The sequence below is a fragment of the Camarhynchus parvulus genome, chromosome 1 (assembly GCF_901933205.1).
Source record: "Camarhynchus parvulus chromosome 1, STF_HiC, whole genome shotgun sequence".
Classification (NCBI taxonomy): Eukaryota; Metazoa; Chordata; class Aves; order Passeriformes; family Thraupidae; genus Camarhynchus; species Camarhynchus parvulus.
Genome location: NC_044571.1, coordinates 70,423,071 through 70,437,401, shown reverse-complemented (window position 1 = coordinate 70,437,401; position 14,331 = coordinate 70,423,071). Strand labels below are relative to the sequence as shown.

General features: G+C 35.4%; 1 protein-coding gene across 2 annotated transcripts in view; it reads left to right on the top strand.

Annotated features, from left to right (window-relative positions):
* NUP58 (nucleoporin 58) overlaps window positions 1–13,182 on the top strand; it is a 36,517-nt gene extending 23,335 nt beyond the window's left edge. For both annotated transcript variants that reach the window (XM_030944626.1, XM_030944616.1), the window contains exons 14-16: window positions 3,017–3,115; window positions 5,925–6,020; window positions 11,206–13,182. In XM_030944626.1, coding sequence (XP_030800486.1) covers window positions 3,017–3,115; window positions 5,925–6,020; window positions 11,206–11,375 — 365 coding nt within the window. In that variant the 3' untranslated portion in view covers window positions 11,376–13,182. The remainder of the gene's footprint in view (window positions 1–3,016; window positions 3,116–5,924; window positions 6,021–11,205) is intronic.
* The last annotated feature ends 1,149 nt before the right edge of the window (window positions 13,183–14,331 follow it).

Genomic DNA, 14,331 nt, shown 5'->3' with positions numbered 1-14,331 from the left:
GCCCAGACCTTTCTGGCTTCTATTGAAATAAATAAAGCCATTGAGTCCTGGCTATATGAAAGAAAGGGAGCAAAAATGCACTCCACTACTCACCTGGGATGGATAATCACAACATCAGGACTGTGGTGTGCACATTAAAGCACAATTTTTGTGCAGTTTTTTAAGCTAGAATTATTGAAATTAGGCTTAAGTTTTGGCTGTACACAACCTTTCTCCCTAGTTTGGCACTTTCATTCTGAGCGCAGCTTTTTTGGTAGCAGTGAGGCTGGTCATGCTTTTCTGCAGTAGCAGATAAAATTTTAAACACTGCCTCATCTGCACCCTCCCTGAGCAATCTTGAACAGTGTGGAAGGTACAATGATGGTGGCTAATCTACCTATTTAAGATTTCAAAGGAAATTAAAGCCTTGTGCACTGAGACCTGTAAATGCATGAGGCTGCAACTGATGTTTTTTGGGTAAGACTAAACTGTCTTAAAGAAATGCTTTTCTTTAGGCTCACCTTTTGTCATATAGAAATAACCCCCTAAGAAACTCACTCTCTCCTTTACTGGTGAAGTACAAAATTAGTCAAAACATTATGAAGCTGTTAGCGCACTTTATGTTTTGACTTAACTCAGTGTGAGACTGAAGTTCTAATGGGAAAGGATACTCAAATTTTATAGCACTTAAACTTCCTATTATGTGGTTTGATATTGACTTTGGTTGAAATTAACCAGTGTATGACTTTGTCATAATCAGATCTAAATTGTAATGCTAAATTTACTCACTGTTTAGACCAGCTGTAATTTAAAAAATTGCAGAACATCAGTAGGAAATCTGTCTGACCTGTCTGGCTCTCTGTAATGGGTCCTATTCATTAAACTGAAGTGCTCTACAGGGCAAATACATCAAGTTCTAAAATGTTGAAACACTTTGTTATAAAGAATTTGTCTTGTACCTGTAATAGCCGGAAGTGCCATTTTTTTCTTGCTAATACTCTCGGCTTCAAGGAGTCTTACTAGTCTTTTGCTATTGAAAATCATGTTTACTTACAAGAACTATAAGCAGTGATGATACCTTCAGAACATTATGGTACAAAATCAACAAATATCATATGCTGTTGCTCAATAAAAAGTTTGTTAGCCTAAGGCATAAGATCCTGTTTTATATGATCTGAGGTGTTTTAGTATAATGTTTTATACTGGCTCTAAAAAAAGCATGTTGCATTTGGTAAAAAGCTTGGCCTGGAGGACTGTAGTGTTTTGTTTATAAGGTCTTCCACTAACAGTGCCTCCTACTGAGATAGAAACCTGTGTACTTGAGAAGGAACTGGATATGTGTTTTTGGGTTCTTTCAGTTAATTAGCTCACTGACTTGTGTAGGGGGTTTTTGTTTTTTGTCATTTTTCTTATTTTTTAAGGGCTGCTAGGTAGATGTATCAGTATTTAAACTGGATGTAAACAACTTTAGTTTGAAATCTGTGGAAATTTGTAATTGCAACATCTGATATACTTTTTTTAAAATGGAAGAAATAGCTTGGGTTTTCCAACTATTTCCTGCTAAGCAGAGTCTGAAGGCTAACAACTTTAGTTGGCCTTAAAATTTAGTTTTAACACTACTTGATGTATACAGATGTTATTCAGCTTGGATCACGTAAGAGTTTTGTGTTCCTAGCAAAAGTTGTTACTTTTCAACATACAGTGCCTTTCACTTGATTCAAAATGATTTTCCATTTAAATCTTGAAATACTGAAATTATTTTTAAGAGTTTGAAATATTCACATTTTAAAACTATATATAAATGTTTGTAATGGGAAATTTTGAATGAAAATAGCCCAGATGTCATAATGGTTTAGGAAAAAGGTCAAAATCATCTGAGCTTTATAGTAATATTTGAATAAATCATCACTTTCACAGATACAGGATGTCAAGTATGTTCAAAGATGGAGAAGGCCATCTTGAGCAGAGGTGCGGATGTCTGTGGATTAAGAGTTTGGCACTGTATTTTATCTTTAATGGTTAACCTTTTTAAATAGTGCACTGAAAACTGTTTGAAAAAGACAGGAATAGAAGATTGTACTGTGAAAACTGTCAAAATATATTAATTATTTATCAGAAATAATTATTTTAAAATGTGTTAGTGATGGGCTAGCAAGTTGATTCTTTATTCCCCAAGGTTAAGGTAAAATTAAAAAAGGAACTGAGACTGTAAATTTCATCTTGGCAGACTGAGATTGTTTTTTGACAGTCCTGCATCTTAATGTGAATGTGCAGGGAAAGCACTGTCAACTTTTTTAAATTATGGAACAAACTCTGAAATTTTGAATGTATCTAATTCATTAAGGTACACAGAACTGTGCCTTTTGTAAATGGTTATTTAAACAGGTGGTTTGACTAGTTTACCTTATTGAGTGGTGTTATGTAGCAGAGCTTAACAGAACTCAGTTATCACTTGTGTGGAAAAAAAATGAATTGTCATGTTACTGTGTAATTGACTTGCTTAAAAATGAACAATAAATTTAATAAAATAAAGTCATTGTCTTGTTTTTTATCTTAGTGTTCTGTTTAAATTTGGATGGTATACTTGAGTGGTTTTGAGGACTCCTATTTATTAAATTAATTTTAGGTAATACAGTTTTAGTTACATTAGTGTCAGTTCTTATGTTTCTAATTTGAAAGTTTTCCCTTACATTAATACAGATGGCAAAATGTTGTTACCTATGAGTTCTCTCAAGGTTTTGATAAACATTTTAAAGCTTAAGGTGAGACTGGTTAACTTTTAAAAATACTAAATTATGTTATGTTACTAGTTTGGGTTAGTGTCACCTTACTGCAGTCAGTATTTTCTTAGATTTTTGGTAAGTGAATGTAGAGGCAGACAGTTAAGTGAGAAATTTTGATGAGGTAAAATCTGGGTTCTTAATGGGGTTTGTTGAAAGCAATGATGTTCACATTATCAAATACTTGAATAAGTAAATAAAGGACCTCTTTACTGTCAAAGAGTAAGGCAAGTTTGTTCTCATTTTTTTTGTACCAGGGCCACAGCCATCTCTGGGAGTTAGTTTTGGAACGCCATTCGGCTCAGGTATTGGCACTGGCTTGCAATCAAGTGGCTTAGGTTCTTCAAGCCTCGGAGGTACACTTTAACTTTTCTAATCTTTCATTGAATTATTATACCGCACAGCTGAATCTCTTGCAAACCTTTTACTCCACTGAGAGGATGATCTGTTTCAGGGAAAGACCTTACAGTTTGGCAGGTCTGTGCTTTTCAGGCTTCTTCCTGCCTAGCTGAAGGAGTTGCTAGGGCTACACCATTGTAGTGAAACCCCAAGATAAACAGGATTGGGTAATCACAGAGAGGTTGTGCTCTAAAAGCTAGGGAAGGACATCAAGTATGTTAGAACTACAACTTGACTGAATATTACCTGTATGAAAGTTAGGCACCTGAGACATTAGATCACATTGTAGATAATCCATGGAAGTTTTTCACCTTTTAACTATAGGGACCTATTTCTGCTTGTATTAAGATGAGAATAAATGTTAAAAAGTTACTGCCCTTCTGTGATCCTGAAATCTATTTGCTTTAACACTCACTCTGTGCTGAGGTGGGGAAGAAAATCTCTCCCCCAGCTGAAAAAGCAACATGTGAAAGTGAGGGAAAAATACTTATCGAAATGTTAATAGTGTGCTGGTGGGGACTGTATTCCAGGAGGACACATGACTGTGAAAAAGTAGGCAATATTAAAAAAAAAATAAATTCCAAGTTAATGTAGACTTTTTATTTTACATGTAATGTGTTCTCAGCACTAGAGCTACAGATAGAATTTGAGTAGCAGAATCTAATGGGCATGTAAATTTTCTGTCTATATAGGTTGGGGTTCCTACAGATACTAATGTTTTATGGAGCTTTTATAAGATCTGCAAAGAAAATTGTTATATCTGCTGAGCACAAGCATAACATGGTTTTTCTTGTTACATCCTCCCTTCTCTGCAGCCTCAGTCCCTATTCCTACATTTTACCTGTGAGCTGAACATGAGTCAGTGTTGTAATGTATTGAAAATAATTAAGTGTTACTCAGTATTGGGAAGATGATGTGACCTGGACATCACATGAGCTTTACCTTTAATAATCATCTTAAAATACCTTTCTATCTACCAGTGTCCCTTCTCATCAGATTTTAAGTGTTTTCAGATAAAAGAAAATCTGTATACCTGAACAAGGAAAAAGTGAAAATAATGTGCTAAAAGGAGATTACTTTCGAATTACCAGTTTTTCCTGCAATGTTTTAAATGCCTTAAAAAAAAAAAACCAAACAAAATTCTTCCATTTCTGCTGAAAAGGTTGTAGACTAAAGATTGTTTACCACTCTTACATATGTAAATAAATGAACATTCCAATTGCTTTTAGTTTTGTCCAAAATCCTGACTTGTATTCTCTTTTTTTTCCTAGCTCTCTGCCTAGGAAGGTATTTGTTTGCATCATTAATTTGAAAAATGTCTTAACAAATCCATAAGACTCTCTGATAGAAGCAAATGTAGAAGAATAAACACATACCTGCAAAATAGCCTGTAGGTGTGTTCTTGGAAACAAATTGGCTGAATGATTACTTAAGTTTGTTTGGGATTTTAATCTTAGGGATTTGGGTTTTTGAACAGGACAGTTTCTTGTGTATGCTCTGGAAGTTCTATTTTAATTGGGGAAATTTGCTCTCTTTCCTTGATTAATGTTCAGTTTACGTTGACAGTGATAAACAGCGGCTTTTACGTTTAAGTGTATAAATTATTAGCATAGATCCAGTGCTTTGTTAAATATTTGCAGTCACCTTGCCTGATCATTGGTTATGAATTTCAACTCAGAAAAGACAAAAGAGTGTGTCATTTAAATGAACTGTCTTACATGGAAATGATACTTGTCATTACCTACCCTTAATTTGATTTTAAAATCTTAGAAAACTTGAGAACACTGTTCCAGATAGTGTGTTCAGTCCTTACTGGTTTTAAAATCTCAAAAATATTTCTGTAAAGGAATGGTAAAGGCTCAGTTTGCAGTAAAAAAAAAATAAATTTCCTCACTTGAAACTTTAGATGGGAGCATAATTTCCTCAAACATACATACAAATACAATTTTCTTTTTGAAAACCTGAGACAGCCAAAATCAGAGTATACGGTGTTTGTATACTTCCTATTGTCTGGCCTCTATTTCAAGTTTCTAATATCAATTTAGTTTTTCTTCAGAGTGACTTCATCTTAATAACACAATTTGAAACCTTAAAAAATTTGTATTATGAAATACAAATGTCAGTTGCAAAATCAACAGAATTAAATTTTGTCACAGCTGTACATTTAAGGCTGCCCTTTAATGGTGATTTTTCACATTAAATATTGTGAAATTTGTTTCTATTCTGTATTTAAACTATTTTGTACTTTCCTAGATAAAGCTCATCCCTAATGACCTGGGAAGGGAGCGACTCCAAAATAAGCCAAATGTAAACTGAAGAAAATGTTTTTACTCTGTTTTAAGCATATTTCTTTTTTCTGGAGTTATAGATGAAGATTGTGACTTTCTGTAATAAGTCACGTAACTTGTATCTGAAATTTCTTCGTTTTGGCTCATTTGGTTACCATTTCCTGCCAGTTTAATGTCAATTCAATAGATAGTTTTAAAACTCTGATAGTTCACACCACCTGTTTTTATAATTTTTTGTTTACTCAGTTTTGGATTTTGAAGGTAGTATTTTTCTCAATGCTTTCCAGTTTGCACTGTTTTCTTAACACAATGCTGTGTCAAGGATAAATACTCTTCAGACAATAACCTTAGGAGTGTTTGTTTACAAATAATGCTTAGAATTATGTTTGGGTTTAGAATACTCACCTAAACCTATGTGTCTTTAATTGCTGTGTCTGTAATTTTTTTTTGTTGTATGTCTTTACTGTTATTCTACTAGGATTTGGAAGTAGCTCGGCCTTTGGAAGTAGTGCCACAGGAGCATCATCATTTGGGTTTGGAACTACAAGTAAACCATCAGGAAGTCTAAGTGCAGGTTGGTTTGTTTCTTTTGAATTCAAAAATCAAGTTTATCTTAAAGCAAGTTTTATAATCAAACTGCTGCACCCACTCCAAGAAATTGATTGTTTAAAGTTGCATATGTATATCACTATTAACATAACTATTTACTGGCTAGAGACACGTTTTCAGATAAGTTTCTGGGTTCTGTTAAAGGTCTCCTATGTAGACAGTATTGACTGAGCATTAATGTTTCCCATCTCATGGTGTCTGTCCTAGTTAAGAGTGGAAGCAGGAGGTCAGATACAGCCTCATACAGAGAAGAGCAGTTGTCACTTGAATGCATGGTATGAGTTACCAATTGAAATTAGTCTATAAATTAGTGACAAATATAGTAGTGATTTGGCTTACTATATTTACTCATAAGGTTAAAATTATTATCTGGAAGCCCAGAGGTTTCCTTTAAAATATAAATGCTTACTCTGAATAGTGATTGTATCTCTGAATATATTTATAATTCATTATATTAATTACTTTGAAAACATTTCCGTGGCAATTGAACTACGCAGTATTCATTTAGCTATTTAGGTTTTGTTTTTTGGGGGGTGATAAAATATGGATTCTATTGTGCCTTAACTCAGAAGTCTGAAATTTAGCTGGCACTTCTATTTACCTTTTAAATAGGAATAATAGCTTACTAAGTTATTTCTAAGCAAATAGCTTCTATAGTCTGTCTTGAAGTCTTTTCAATGGCACATTGAAGGAGGATCATGTCTCAAGAAAAATGTTTGATCAACTGCTATTAAAAGAAAACAGCGTTTTGGTGGTATTTACTAGGAAGCACTATGATTTGTATTCTGGATTCTCCTTGGTTAGTGATGAGTTGCTAGGCCTCTAAAGTACTTTAAGCTTTGCATTATAAGGTGGAAGTGGCTCACTGAGTTGGCTGTGTAACATTCATGAATATTAACAACCTAATAGGTTCTTGATGGAACTCTTTACAGTATCTGGTGTCCAAGCATCAGCCTTCTTTTACTTAGTTCTTAACATGAGAAACAATTGGAAACTTACACTGCTTATGGTTTTATCTTGTAGCCTGTTGTTCCTGAGTCTATATTAAATAATATTGCAGCATTTAAAGCTGTGGATTACAAAGTTAATAGTTTAGTTTTTAACATACTAAAAATAGAATTACAAAACTACTTGTATGGATCAGTTGTCCATCACTAAATAAGTATCAAGCCAAAATAAATAACAAGTCTGTCTTAGCTACATTGGTGATGTGCAGAGGCAATTTAGATACCATTTCCCTCAAACCAGACTTTGTTATGGAGTCAGTGCCATCAGTCTCTTTTGCAAATGAAGGGATTGTACACAATAAAATTAAGATTGTCAGTTACCTCAAAAGAGTCTCAGCTACAGAAAGTAGCTGAATAAAACCACGTGAAATGTAATTTCTGTCTTTTTTTGCTTTGAAAATCAAGTGGTCATGAAATCCTTATCTAGATGGGTTATGGAATAAAAACCGCTATTAAAAATTTGGGAGCCCAGAAACACACTAACTTTTACCTTCTATATCTAAAACCTTATGTATAGCACCTGGATTGTGTATGATCTTTAATTTTATTGAGGGTCTATAAATGTGTATAAATTGGTTTGAATGATACCTGAGGCTAGCTAGGTTATATTTACTTCTTTTAAATTTGTTGTGTCCTGTTTCTTGGGTATCATTTACAGGCTCCTGAAAGCATATTCTGGTTTATCTTACAATATAATGGTTCCATCTTGTTTCTGAATCTATTTCTTTGAAAAAGCTAAGAAAGTGGGGTGAATATGGGTTATGGAATTCACTGTTGTTGCTGCTTGGGTTTAGATAAGAGCAGTTAAGTGTTTTCCGAGACAGATGTGTCTGGGAACGCTAGTTAAGTGTGTGTTCCAGCACACACTGTTCCAGGCTGCTTAGGCTGCCCCAGCTCTCCTCCACAGATTTTTGATAAGTTTGATCTTATCTTAAAACTATAAATACAGATCCCCAAATTAGTTCTGTCAGGAGTTTGATTTTTATAAGTTAGGTTTAATTGCTTTAAAAGATGCAAAAATATTTGTAGTGGTATTACTACTCTTCTCCGTTTCACTTTGTGTTTGAGGAGAAAATTCTGAGTCCTCTGATAGTCTTTGAGCATCTTCTAATAGTAAATTTGGCTTGGTCCAGGAATGGTTGTTATGTTCATCAGCAGATGAAAAGAAGAGCAGCTTCAATGTGCTTGCAGTTTCTTTAGTGGACACAGCTGTGGGATGGAACAGTGAATCAGGTGTCCCTCTGAAACACACAGAGACACTCCAGAAAGCTGACTCCAAACAAGTCCCATTTAATTGCTACTCTTACTCATTTCATGGCAACCAAAAGGCTGATGTTAGTGGCCTATTGTAAAGGACATCAGACTCTCCAAGTAATGGGAAAAGGAAAAAATCACCATTGAATTTATTTAGCAATTTAATAAAATGCTAAGAGGAAGGCGAGTGTTCAAACACAATTTTTGTGAAAACAGATGGTAAGTATACTTTGAAGATCTGAGTTGAAAACTCTTGTTGGAGATTTATTTTTATTGAAGAATTGCAGCCTCAGTAAACTAGATAAGAGATAATAAATGGGATCATGGCTGTATGGACTCATACTGCTGAAAAACAGACCTTAATATAATCTATGAGCAGCTTTTAGATAGAGAGGCTATAATAAATCAGTCAAAGCTGTTCTTGAAATACTTTTTGATCTAGAGCACCCATTGTGGTATGGGAGATGAAAGCAGGAATGGATTGCCATCTGATGAACTGCTGTTTCTCTAGTATTAAAATTACCCAAAAAATGCTGTTATGCGGAGGTACTCACCTTTGGCTTACCGAGCTAAAGGGCTGACAGAAGCAGAGATGCACAAGCCTGGTGAATAAAGTGTGATCATAACACTGTTTGGAGAGATGCGAAACTGTGTCCTTGAAGGGCGGGTTGTCATTTACTTCCTGAAAATCACTGCTCACACATAAATAATACTAATTTCAGCAAGGACATTGTTGATCACATTATACCTATGGTTCAAGACTTGGTGAGTCTACCATCTAAACTGTGACTGATTGTCTTTTCTTGCAGCAGAAATAAGACTCAGTGTGTATCTTGTTTAAGTTTTTTATCTTGAAGATTTTTCATTTGAGTGTTCAGCTTTAGGGTTTGGTTTATTTCTGATGAAACTTGGCCTTGTTATGCTGCCATGACAGGAGAAAACCATACAGATGAATTTCACATCTGCCTTTGTATACTTTAATGGCTGCACTTAATGTCACTTCTAACATAACAGCTATTACTTTCCAAGCTGTACCTAAATTGACAAGCATGTTCTTAGTCTTCCATCCCATATTTTATGCATCTGTTACTGTAATATTACTCAAGTAAACTGTAGCCTGCCTTCCCTGCATGCTTCAAAATAATCCCTGCATCTAGAAGCAGCAAGGTGGAGGTAATTGATAAACACTTTACTCTTGCCTACTGAACTCCTGACACTACAGGTCACATGCAGCTTTATTATGAATGGCATTCATGATGTTTTCTATGGGAAGCAATGCTTCTCTAATGTTATCTCACATACATGAAGTACAAAGGTAACTTTTTTCATTCATGAGGCTCCCTGATCAATCTTAGCTGGGATTCAGAGTTACCAGGGAAATGGAGTAACAATTGCATGTGTTTCACCCCTTACATCCTAGCATGAGACAAATTAGCCCACAAAATTTAGACAAGACCCAAATGACCACTATCAGTCACTCTCATTAGTCACGCTCCAGATCTGCACAACCATTACACTGACAATGAGTTCTATGCAGGCAACTGCATGCTGTAGGACTGTAAGTTACTGGAATGTTGATAATGAATTTTCTTGACAAGATGATGTGTGTAACCCAAGTCTGGACATTGCAGGAGGAAGAGTTTCATGTTATATTTTGAAGTATTTCTTAATGCAGAGTGTCAGTAACAACTGAGAGAACAGAAGACATCAGGCTTGTGAGAGCTGCTTTAGGATTCTGATGAGACAACCAGTTGGGCTTTTATTTCTGTACTCCAGAAATATTTTATGCATTGAGTTGAAGATACTGATGTGACCAAAGGATTGTTTCAACTGTCTGCTAGAGAACTAATGAAGCAATATAAAGTAATGCATATTGAGAATATTCCTTTCTTGATTGTGAACCATTCCCATTTTTCTTATTATCTTAATTGTTTGCAGGTTTTCATATACAACTTGTATGAAGCTCTTTGTTAAAATTTGAACTTGCTTGTGTCTTACTTATTATTTTGTGGTCTCTTGAGACAACAAAAAGTGAAGTTATGAAGTTCTGCTTCTTAAAGTAATCTTTGAGATATTTCTAGCATTCTCTAATAGTTGCAATTATTATCTAAGTTGATGATGCATAATTGATACAAATTTATAACAGAAAGTTAAATGAGTTGGTGTTACTGTTGCTGGAAACCGTAGGGGGGCTTTTTCCAACTGACCTGCTTTCACAGCTGCATATGTTCAGTTTGTTTACCTTGATAGAAGGGGGTAGAGGAGTTAAACAGCGCTGGAAACAAAGCTTTGGAAAAACTGCATGACTGGCTGAGCAAGTTGTGCTATTTTTTGTTTTGCCATAAGGGGTGTTTATAAATACAAACAGTCTGGCAAAGATTTTTTGAGCCTTTTCTGCCTCACATTTAAGGTGTGGTCTGTGCTACCTATGTAAGAAGAAGACTGAGCACTCAGCTCCAGCTTTGACATGTCTCTGCTGTGAGTGAAGTGATTGGTCCATGGTCCACCTGTACCTGCTGCCTTCCCTCCCACCTTAGGGGAGTGCACCACATGTTTATGCTGAGAACTTGAGGAGTTGTGGTTCTTTTGTTGTACAGTTTCAGTGGGATTTTTGTGTGCTACTCTTGTATAGGTAATGGTATCATAGACTTGTGATTTAGGTTATGATTGTTGGCACTCACTGAGGTAGTCTCTGTTAGTGCTGCATTATCCAAGTTGCCATGGCAAGTCCAGGTGCTCTAGCAATGTGATTTACCATTGTTGATCTCCGTTGGTATAAAGTGTTACAGCTGCTGGTAACAAAGTGGCTACTGGTAAAAACTTCAAAGAGAATGAATTTACAATCCTGATATAACTGATGTTTTAAAATATTTTTCCCTCCCCCATAAGGCTTTGGGAGCTCGACTACATCTGGGTTTAACTTCAGCAATCCTGGCATCACAGCATCAGCTGGTCTGACGTTCGGGGTGTCTAATCCTGCATCTGCAGGCTTTGGGACAGGAGGGCAACTTCTTCAGCTGAAGAAACCTCCAGCAGGAAACAAGCGAGGGAAAAGATAGGCACTCCTTTTAGGGAGGGGGAAACGCATCAACTTTCTTCATCTGAAAAGTCTATTTTTGTAGATTGATTAATTAAATTGCATCCCAGGAGATTTATAAAAATTTTGCTACTTTTCCCTAGTGAAATCATATTGAACAGCTATTTTCTTGTGAATAGAAACCCGTTTATGTATTTTTATTTTGGGCCCTAGTTTTAGAAATGTTCTATACTGCATTATTATTAAAGAATCTTGTAAAATCATCTATTTAACCTAATGTTAGTAGCAGAATATTTTTTGTTAATAAGCTTTATACCATATGAATATATGCATATTTGTTTTGGTTTTTTTTTTGTACAGATGAAATATATTCTAGTACAAATACTAGAGTTCATATCTTCTGTTCCTGGATATGGCCTTTAAATCACTTCAGGGTGTTTTTGTGTATATGGATGTAAATATATACAGTACAGTGCACACATCTGTGTGTATGTATGTGTATATATATATATGTATAAAACCCAGATGCTCATACCTTCCCCCATAGACAGATCTCCTTTTCTTTGTGTGTTCTGTTTCTCCATGTTGTCCTGTGGTCCCATATCCAGTTGTTCCTAGGAATTTCAAATAGTGGGTCCCAGGCTGTGTCATCATTGCTCCTGTGTCTTGTTGTTTAAAACCAGCTGAAATACAATGTTTACTATTTCATAAAGTTTGGTAGATAGTGGTTAGTAGCTATTTTGGTTTTGCTTTGGTTTTTTTAAGTTTTTCTTGGCCCATTTAGCAGCCAACTCTAAAGAAGAATCTGGGATTTTGACACACATTTCATAGGTAATGTTCCCAAACTGTTGGATTTTGTTTTTCTCCTGAGCTGAAGAGTAGGGCACTGCCAGATTTCAGCTGAAAGCTCAGGATTCCACAAGGTCTGTGTGCAAACAGGAGTTGTCAGGCTGGATGAGCTTTTCCCTGTATTTGAGAGGGATAAGATGCGCTGTCTTATTGAAAACCAAAATTAAATGTTACAAACCCAAGTTGCTTCATGAGCTTCTCTTCAGCCCTGCCTTAAAAGCAGTTGGGCATCTGCTTTTAAAAAAGGGTGTAGTACAGTAACTTGCTGTTCAAAAACAGAGGAAGAAAATTATGTAATTTGAAGGTTAAAGCTATTGCAGGAGTAGTTTATGAATCTTACATACTGTAACATCATGGCTTGTTGTTCTGCATCTCCAATTTGGTGTGCACTAGGAATATCCAGGAAAATATCTTAAGAAGGAAATAATAGATCAATTGATTCTTTGCAAATAATGACACTATGTTGATGTGTGAGCATGAAACTTTGGAGCCAAGTTGATTTTATGTAGAGGTTTTGTCATTGGCTTTCTATTGTTAAAGTATTACTACCATTTTGTATGTTTTGGAAGTGTCTGCATTCAGCAGCGATTGCTCTTTGACAAATGTTTGGTTTGTCACTTAATCTGATAAAATTAAGGGAAACTGAGCACAGAATTCTTCACTTTTGTACTTGTATGTTATTGCATCTTTGTGAGCAGTCTCTTAGGAAGGGATATGTGTTTTTTTAATGTCACAGAAAAATAAAGCTTATGGTTTATTTTGATTTCAACCTGTTTTTAAACTTTTACTGGGCTGCAGTCAAAACTGTAATGTTTGTATTTCTTTGTTACTGCTTTTTTTAATAGTTAATGTGTTAAACCACTGGACTCTTATAATGTATTAATTTGTGAAACTAATTCTAAATGTGTACTGTTTGTCCATATGTGCAACTTACCATTGTGCAAACAATAAAACAATAATGCTGTGATCCTTGTAATACATACTTGCCTATCTGAGAGATCATTTCCTGTCATACTCCTGCATTATAGGAGAAACAAAAACTTCATTGGCTAATATGTAGAACTGTTCTTCCTACAATTCATATAGTGCAGTATTGTTCTTGCTGAAGTTAGGGCCTTGATCCTGGATTGAAAGTGCAGAGGGAGAGGGGGTAAATGGAGATATTGTATTGTGGGGTTGTCTAGAATTTCTTCACTGCACAATGTAAGCCTGGACCATGGTGTAATGTAACACAGCGCTAGGAATGGCTTTGTAAATTGGGAAAGAGTCTGAGCCTCCTGGGTACCTGTGCTCTGCTGCTTTTCCGATTAAACAGCAGTTATGTCCTTAATTTAGCCTAAGTGAAAAGTGATTATATAGTAGAATAATCACATACAGTAGTACAAACTAAAGTCAAAATGGGATTTGAAATAATTATATTCCCAGACTGTTACTTGGGTGGTTGAATTTAGCCATGATTTTTGGGGATCAGCACTGTAGACGTTGTTTCAAATTCTCTTTCACCCCAATTTAAAGACGTGTTAATATGATTGGAGTGTAATATACAAATGCATTCAAGGTCTGGCTTGGTTTTCTTCAAAGCAGGCTAAGAAGCTGACCTATATTTAAACACCATGAAATTAAATCAAGTCTAGATTATCTGTTCCGTAAAGAAAGAAAAGTCTGGTCTTGAAGAAGGTTCAAGTCCACATGCAAGATATGGTTTTCTGTTAGTTTATACCTTGTTGTACAGCTGTGGTATGAACTTATGTATGTGGCCTCTTTGTTTTACTAGAAGTAACTTTGTTTTTCCTTCAGTGTTCTCCCTAGGATGAAGACAGCAGAAGGGAAAGAGCTGTGCCTTAGATTACTTGGTTCAGGAACCTCTTTTTTGTGCTTGTGTGTCTCTCTGTTTCTGTCAAATCATTTAGGTAGATCCTACACTTAGCTACTTATTTCTTGTGGATTGTGAGGTTGCAGATTGAAATAAGGTGGAGTGAGTCAGAGTTTATGTATCTTCCTCACCACAAAAAATCCAAATTCAGCTACATTCCCTCCATCTACATGTTCCTAACATAACTGCATTTTGGATCATGATTGGACTTATAGCATCATTTTTTAAAAAATTGAAATAAGGCTCAGGAGTACAG